The sequence below is a fragment of the Lipotes vexillifer genome, unplaced genomic scaffold (assembly GCF_000442215.2).
Source record: "Lipotes vexillifer unplaced genomic scaffold, Lipotes_vexillifer_v1.1 scaffold395, whole genome shotgun sequence".
Classification (NCBI taxonomy): domain Eukaryota; kingdom Metazoa; phylum Chordata; class Mammalia; order Artiodactyla; family Lipotidae; genus Lipotes; species Lipotes vexillifer.
The window spans coordinates 8,688,556-8,697,239 of NW_006797390.1; the positions used below are offsets into that span (position 1 = coordinate 8,688,556).

The 8,684-nt window shown below is 56.1% G+C and overlaps 1 protein-coding gene across 2 annotated transcripts in view; it reads left to right on the forward strand.

Moving 5' to 3' along the window:
* The window catches only part of CACNA1C (calcium voltage-gated channel subunit alpha1 C), a 435,574-nt gene that overhangs the window by 247,063 nt on the left and 179,827 nt on the right, over positions 1–8,684 (forward strand). For both annotated transcript variants that reach the window (XM_007469483.1, XM_007469484.1), the window contains exon 4: positions 1,699–1,838. In XM_007469483.1, the coding sequence (XP_007469545.1) occupies positions 1,699–1,838 (140 nt within the window). The remainder of the gene's footprint in view (positions 1–1,698; positions 1,839–8,684) is intronic.

Here is an 8,684-nt window from a genome sequence, read left to right on the forward strand (position 1 = left end):
CTTTTATGCCTTTGTTTCACCCTTCAAGCTTCCAGGACCCCCTCCCCTTTCACATTCCAGCTGATGGCTTGCTACCTGATTCGCTGAGAAGAGAGGCGCAGTCAGAAGGGGACTTCCGTCTGTTCCCACACCTGCATCTGAACCCACACTGCACCTCCCTCCCCGGGACCGTGATGAACTGTCCTGGCTACTGGGCTCGTGCCCCTCTGCAGACATCCTGCCCTCCGGCCCACCAGGGGTACGACCCTTCCAGCCACTGTCCCCTCACTTCTTTACTGCCCATCGTCTGTCTCTATTAGATGATTTCATTTAAAAACAAGCAAAACGATTCCACGCCCTCTTGCAGGAACTACCTTTTCTCTCCTCCTACCTTTTTCCAGCAAAATTCCTCAGGAGGGATTCTTTCTACAGGACACTCCCCTCCAGCTGGGGTGGCCACTGAGCGCTCACTTGAGATGCGCTCTATGTGTAGAACACACAGCAGGTTTCAAAGATTTAGTGCAAAACACAGAGGGACAAACATCTCACTAAAAACTCTTTATTACTGGGCTTCCCTGGTGGCGCAGCGGTGGGGAGTCCGCCTGCCGACGCGGGGGACGCAGGTTCGCGCCCCGGTCCGGGAAGATCCCACGTGCCGCGGAGCGGCTGGGCCCGTGAGCCATGGCCGCTGAGCCTGCGCGTCCGGAGCCTGTGCTCCGCAACGGGAGAGGCCACGACAGAGAGAGGCCCGCGTACCACAAATAAAACAAAAAAACAAAAAAAAACCTCTTTATTACAGCTGAAGTGATCACATTTTGGTTATGCTGGATTAAATAAAATCTATCATCACCGTCCATTTCGCCTGTTCCTTTTTCACTTTTTTAGTGTGGCTACTGGAAAATCTAAATTGCACACACGGCCCACATTTGTGCTTTGCACTGTTTCTGTTGGACAGAACCGTCTTGAATGCTCCCCTGTCCTCTCTGGAACATGTGTGGCCCGCGTACACAAATAAAACAAAAAAACAAAAAAAAACCTCTTTATTACAGCTGAAGTGATCACATTTTGGTTATGCTGGATTAAATAAAATCTATCATCACCGTCCATTTCGCCTGTTCCTTTTTCACTTTTTTAGTGTGGCTACTGGAAAATCTAAATTGCACACACGGCCCACATTTGTGCTTTGCACTGTTTCTGTTGGACAGAACCGTCTTGAATGCTCCCCTGTCCTCTCTGGAACATGTGTCTGTTACCTTTGTCCCCATCACTCCAACATGACAGGTGTTGCCAGGGTCTGAGGCCGGTGGTCAGTTTCCTGTCCTTGTGCCTGCGGCACCACGTCGGTTTCTATGGGACCACTCGTTTGTGCCCAGGCTCAGATCAAAGCCAGGGGCTTGTCGGGAGGAGCTGGGATGTGGTGCCAGGGCACAGGAGCCAGGACGCTGGGAGGGCAGAGGAACAGGCCCTGGCGGCAGCCTCCACCTGCCTGACGCCCTGCCTGGGCTGCCAGTGCCGTGAAGCCCGCTCGACGCCAGCACAGGGCAGGCGGGACCTGCCCTGAGGGACTGTCATCTGATGCGGGTCTCGGACCCTCCCGCGCACCGGACTGATCCTGGCTGGAGGCGCCTGCACACTTCACCGCCCAGCATCCCTCAGAGGAGTCGGAGCCCCGCCGGGCAGGCAGGACATCCTGACGCTCCCTCTCTCTTTCTCTTCCAGGCTTTTCAGTGCAATCTTAGAGCAAGCCACCAAAGCCGACGGGGCCAACGCCCTGGGAGGGAAGGGGGCTGGATTTGACGTGAAGGCGCTCAGGGCGTTCCGCGTGCTGCGGCCCCTACGGCTGGTGTCCGGGGTCCCGAGTAAGTAGCCTGGGCCTGTCGGCCACGTGACCTCCTCACCGTCCCCCAGTCTCCCCCGAACCTGAATTGCCAAGGAACCTGATTTCATATACACGGAGGGTTTTCTTGAATGGGTTCCTTTGCTCTAAAGGTCCCAGCTCTGCTGTGAGTCCATTAAAACCCACTGTGGCCCCCGCTCCTGTGAGCACCTGGGGAATCCACAGCCTGATGGAGACAGCTGCACAGAGAACAGCCTCGCGGCCATCTGAGCAGCCCCCCGTCCGCCACCCCGGCCGGGGCTGGGGATTTAAATACATTTGCAGCAGAAGAGCAGTGAGCTACTCCCCAGGCTCCCAGGGCATGGGAGCCGATGGGATTATCTCTGCTGTCTGTATTTTTCCAAAGAACGGTGGTCAGTTTCCTGTCCTTGTGCCTGCGGCACCACGTCGGTTTCTATGGGACCACTCGTTTGTGCCCAGGCAAAAAAAGCAGCAGTGGATGTTCAGGAAGTTCTGTTTTGCCACTTCTGCCAGCCCTCCCCTCCCTTCACGTCACGTGGGGCATCTCCGGCCACAGAAGCCCTATTTTTGGGCTCGCCGCCTGTCAGAGTGAGAACTGCTTTTCTCTGAGGGGGGAGGGCGCTGGCCTGAGTCGGGCAGGCGGGCGTGGGAGACAGGCCCGGGGACGGCGCCCCTTCCTCCTCTCCGGCAGCAGCCCCCCATTGCGGAGGGCCCCCCAGCCCTGGACACGGAAGGTCGGGCTCCCAGCGTCCGCTCCGGCAAACCCCGGCCCAGCCTGCTCCCGGGCTGAGTCCACTTCCAGACCTCCTGCCGCTGCTGTTCAGCTAGGGCTCACTGAGCCTGATTCCGGGCGTGGGTGCTGGGAGATGTCACCGTCCGCTCAGCGTGACCAGGTCTGGGCCCTAACTCGAGGTGGAGAAGACCCCCGAAGCGGGCTGCAGCCAGACGAGCTTGGAGACGGGGCCGGGCCGGGAAGGCAGAGGGGGCCTCTGCACGCCCACCTTTCCTCCTGCACGGCCACCAACCAGGTGACGTTATCCTACTCAGTGGGTGAAACCTCTCAGGGTGTAGAACTGGGGGAACACGAGGGATCTTGTATCGACCTGTCCAGTGCTTTCCGTACCCACGCAGGATAGTGGAGAGATCCTCCCGGAGTAACTGAATCAACCACAGCAGAGCAGAGAGAACCAGGTCTCCTGAGTGAAACCAGCTCTCCCCACGGCACCGCATGACCTCCCGTAAAGAATTGCGTGCGTCTTAGACGCTACAGGCGTGTCCTGCCTCTGCACTTACCTTATAAGCCCCCTGAAGCCCAGAGCTGTGCCCTGTGTTGTCTCTGACTCCTGCACGATGCTCGCCTGGTCTCTGCTCGGGGTGGGAACTCCCTGGGTGGGCAAAGGCAGGAGTGGGGGTCCCTGGGCAGCGGTGGCCTGTGTTAACTCCCAGCAAGTGTAGACCGTGGCCCCTCTGCTTGGCCTTAACCACTGGGCACTGAGAATGGAAACAGTGTACGTGACGGCTGAGACCCAGGGCCTGTTTGCAAAGCCTAAATTATTTGGGTTTTCGTGGTCAACTAGCCATCACTCCATAGGCCAGACTCAAGGAGTGAGAAGGTAGGGTGGGAATCAGTTGGAACAAGACTTTAAGGGGTTTAGTATGATGGTGCAGCCAACGTGCCAGTGGCAGGGACTGTGAACTGAGCCCACACTTCAGCCCAACACGCTACCACGGGCACGATGACGCTGACCCTGCTGTGGGTGCGCTTTTTAGGGCCCACAGCGTCAGGGCACCGTGCAGGGCATGAGGACACGTCATGAAAATAAGTATGGTCCCTTCCCTGGAGGAGCTTGAAAATCTAATGAGAGTACACCAGGCAGCCTTTGCTGCAGGAAAAATCCATCCCAAACTCGCGGTGACTGAAAACCAGAATCACGCATCCTTGGTTCGTGTTGCATGAGGGCTCCGGGCCTGACCAGCTTCCGTGGTCACCTCATCCCAGAGCCCAGGTTGAGGGAGCGTCCAGCGTGCGTGCCTGTGGCCCTCACGGCACGGGGCGGCTCTCGCCAAGGGGCACACGGTCAAACCACACGGGCATATTCTAGGCTTTTGCTCAACCTGGTTTATATCATGGCTGCTCACATGCCAGTGGCCAGAGCAAGTCACCCGGCTGCCGTGGTCCCAAAGATGACGGGACACAGAAGTGTCCTGTCCATACAGAGAAGCACAGGTGAAGGGTTGTGATTAAACAGTCCACTATCCCCAAGAGACGGAAGGGGTGTTGTTAACAGGACTAGTTACGGTGATGACTCTGGTACAGAGGTTCCTAATCAGAGATGCAGGGGCGCTGGATCCCGTGGAGTAGCCGGGGCTCCTCCACAGAGGAAGCTTCACGGACCGCGTGCCGTCCGTGTGCGCTGCCGACGGCAGCTCTGCACTGTGGGGCTGGGAGCCGTTCCATCGAGAGGGTGAAGACGGGACTCTGCCTCTCAGATGTAAGGCCCTGCTGCCCCACCGTGAATTCAGGGGGATGTTCCGTCAGTGAAGCTGGTGCTCGTGCAGCCTTGGGGCCTGCAGGTAGCTCTGGCTTTCTCAGACAGCTAGCAGCTGGGTCTTGTTTCCTGTGGGTCACTGGTGAAAAGGGAAAGGCTCTTCTGGGGGCTTCAAGGCAGGGCTGATCCAGCCTTTCTCACTGGGATAGCGTCTCTGCGACCTTTTAAGTAGTGACGTGTGTAGACTCAGGTGGCTAAGTGCCCCGGGCTGGTCTGGTTGATCGCGTCGAAGACGACGTCACCGACGTCTCCCACTGCAGACCTGGACGGAGGCCTTCCTCCTCCGCTGCCATAGCCTTTGGGTCTCCCCGCCGCACCACTCCCGTCTCCTCCTTCTCTCTGGACCTGCCGCTGCCTGGCTTTCTCCCCCAGGGCAACGCCGAGGCATCTCTTATTGAGACCACCGGGGATCTCCACGGTGCCGGACCCAGCGGCCTGCCTCGGGGCCGCTTACCTGACTCTCTGCAGGATTAGATTCAGTGGCTGGTCCCTCATCCTTGAGCCGCATCGTCACCGGGCCTTGGGGACGCTGTTCTTTCCTAGGTCTGCCCTCACTCCACTTGCTTCTCCTTGTGGGAGTCGCGGGCTGACTTCCCCTCGCCTTCCCCTCCTCTTACCGCTGGGAGCGCCAGCTGCATCCTTGGGCCTCTTCCGTCTCTGCACGGGTCCCTGGTGGTCACGCCCAGTCTCCTGTGTGGCCTCTGATAACGGCGAGCTGCTGCCGCCCGCACACAGCCCTCTTCTCCGAGGCCGGACTTGCGCTGCCGCCTCCGTCCCTTCGCGGGAGGCCTGGTAAGCGGCACCCTGAGCTCACCATGTCCCCCAGAGCCTTTCCCGTTTGGTAAAGGTCAGCCTCCTCCTTCTAGCGACTCAGGCACAAATCCTTGGCCTGTTTCTTTGTCCCACCCTATGCTTCCAGGCCCTCAGAGCATCCTACGAGCCACACCTTCCAGATACTCAGTTTCCTGCCACCTCCGTGTGCACTGCAGCGCCCACCAGCCCTCACCCGGACCATCACCACTGCCTCCTGGCAGGAGTCTCTGTTTTGCCCTTTGCCCTTTGTCGCAGCCGGGGCTCAACACAGCAGCCAAATGGTCCTCTCAAAATACGTGCCACTGTTCCAGTTAGAACCCTCCGGGCTCCCCACCTCCTGAGAGACAGAGCCCCTCTGCAGCCTCCCCTCCCCCTGCCCTCCTCGGCCCCCCACCAGCCCTCGCGACCCCCAGCTGTGCCGCAGCAGCCCGAGCGCACTCACGTGGTGGGACCTCCGTCCGGGTGCCGTTCGCACAGCTGGCCTCGCGGCCTCGGTGTCCGCGGAAACGGCACCTTCTCGGGGGCCTGTCCCGCCGCCCGTGTCCTCCGCCCCCTTCCCCCCTCTATTTCTCCTACACCTCTCTCCACGCTCTTGCCCTCGTTTATCTGTTTGTCACCCCTGGCCTCACGAGAACATAACCTCTACGAGGACAACAGTTTTTTTTTTGTTTTGCTCACTGCTGTATCCTCAGCCTCTAAAATTATCTACAGAAACGCCAGGTCAGTCGTTGTGGGGTGACTGGGCCCCTCATGGGCTCCACGTGACCGGGACAGAGCACCAGCCCACCCCTAAGGGATGCTGGTCCTGAAGACCTTCCGTTCACGGGCGCCTCCTTTCGTGTTTCCGAAAGGCTTTTTTCTTCCACCTTATTTGGTCTTCATGACGACGGTGTGCTGTGTAGCTGTGCACATAGGTAGCACATAGTCAGGTGCTGTTTCTGTAACAAACAGGCTAACTGGGTGGTTTGCGGGACCAGAAACTCCAAGCCCAAAAAGTTACTGTTATTTTTTGCATCCAGATGTGTATTAAATGCCATTGAAATCTTAGGATCACAGATTATGGAGGGAGAGAGATGCTTGTGAGGGTACAAGCCCATGAGTCATTTATTAATTTTTTTCAACAAAACCCACTGAGTACCTACTTCATATAGGACTTTGCTAGCTGTCTCAGAAGATACAGAAATGAGTCAGACACTAAGAGTGTTCTCAAAAGACTGAATTGTCATTGAAAATAATGATCATAGAAATGATGGTAGAGCGCAAAAATTGGAGATGTGCAAAAAAAAAAAAAAGGTTGAGTACGACGTGTTGAATTCTGTGACGGCTGTGCTTTTGGGGACTCTGTACTTTGGGGAGTGGGGATAGAGATCGGGACAGGCTTCTTGGAGGAGGAGGACAGACCTTGAAGGGCAAGTGAGGAGGGGCCGCCAGGAAATCAGGAGGGAGGTGAGAGGGTGGCTGAGGCCCTAGAGTTGTACACAGGGAGGCTGGGGATGGGGGGGTTGCGTCTCACTGTGGGTGCAGAAACCAGCTGACGCTCTCAGTGAGACGCTGTGCAACTAAGGTTTGATCACTTTGCTCCATCAAATTCCCACAGTAAAGGAAGTGAGTCCCCAGGGCTTGTGAGGCCCCACTGTCCCTCGGCAGAGGTGCAGACAAGCAGGCATGTTGCACCACAGAGAAGCCACAGGGACAGTCAACATTACACATAACATCCACGTCCATGCAAGGCCAGTGCCAGGCTCGGCAGCCCATCCACCCCCATCCGCGTGTATTGATCACTTGCTGTGAGCCAGGTGCTGGGGACACAGACCGACAGGACACCACCTCCGTCTGCCAAGGTCCTGGTTGCTTGAAAGGCTCCCGAGGATATGAATTTTTGTGAGATTAGCTCGTTCTCAAGGAACTGTTATTTCTGGAGGCACACAGGTTAGAAATCAGCTTCTCATCAAGCAGGGTTTGCTTCGTCACCGGGAAGTGAGGGGACCACGTGTGGCGAGGTCAGGCTCTTTCCTCCTATTTTCCTTTGCTCAGACTAGAACTGTTTCTGGAAAACAATCAGCACCAATCAGTCGATAAATATCTGTTGACTGAATGCTACATAGACAGCACTGGGAGAGACTTGAGACGTGGTGGTTTCAGGCAAGAGCTCTTGAGTCAGACTGTCTGGCTTCTGCCCCTGACTTCCTCTGTGACCTGGGGGAAGTTACTCAGCCTCTCTGTGCCTTAGTTTCCTCATCTGTAAAACGGGAATAATAATAGGACCTATCTCACATGTTACTGGGAAAACGAAGTGAGCTAATGCACGCAAAGTGCCTCGCCTGTAGGATGTGCTCAGTTAAATGGTAGCCACTGTTACATCACATCACGTGATGTGAGGCATGTAAAATAGACAAGCACTGTCAAGACAAAGCAGATATACTTTATTTTTTTAACATCTTTATTGGAGTATAATTGCTTTACAATGTTGTGTTAGTTTCTGCTGTATAACAAGGTGAATCAGCTACATGCATACATATATCCCCATATCCCCTCCCTCTTGGGTCTCCCTCCCACCCTCCCTATCCCACCCCTCTAGGTGGACACAAAGCACCAAGCTGATCTCCCTGTGCTATGCGGCTGCTTCCCACCAGCTATCTATTTTACATTTGGTAGTGTATATATGTCAATGCCACTCTCTCACTTCGTCCCAGCTTCCCCTTCCCCCTTCCCCACGTCCTTAAGTACATTCTGTACGTCTGCATCTTTGTTCCTGTCCTGCCCCTAGGTTCATCAGAACCATTTTTTTTAGATTCCGTACAGATATACTTCAAACATAGAGAAAGAATATTCCAGCGTTAAATAGCAAAGCTTACCAGAGGCTCACGCACAAACAGTGAAATGGACTCAACGGGCGGGTTTCCCAGGCACCGTGACGCGTCCAGACCTTTCCTATGAAGGAGGAGCGTTTGAGCTGAGCCTTGAGGTAGATGCAGAACGGTCAGGGCTGGAGATGAAAGGACATTTGGGGTGAAAACCTAGTTTTGGGGGGCCACCGATGCAGGCCAGCCCAGTCCAGCACGAGGTTTTGCATGGACACGTCCATCACAGAGGGGGAGGTGGTGAGAAGCGGGGTCAGCGGGGAGCAGACGGGTCGGGTGTTGTCCCAGATGCCACGCCAGTAAGGCGTTTTCCCAGGAGTGATGCTGTTTCCTCCCCGTTAGAAATATTCAAAAACCGCACTGCAGAGAGACAGCTAAATGTCTGGGAAACCTGGAGAATATCAGAACGGATGGCGCACCCTGAATTCCAGGGGGCTCATCCATCCAGCCTGGACACAGCCCGCTGGGCAGAGCCAGGAGCAGAGCCAGACCAAAGAATCGCCCCCGCTCCACCTGCCCAGCCCCCAGTGGAGGCCAGCCCAGGCGTCCTGCTCTCACTAACCCGCCCTGACCCTCTTTTTATTGTTCTTGGTAGAGTGGATTCTTGACTGTAAAATTCCTGCT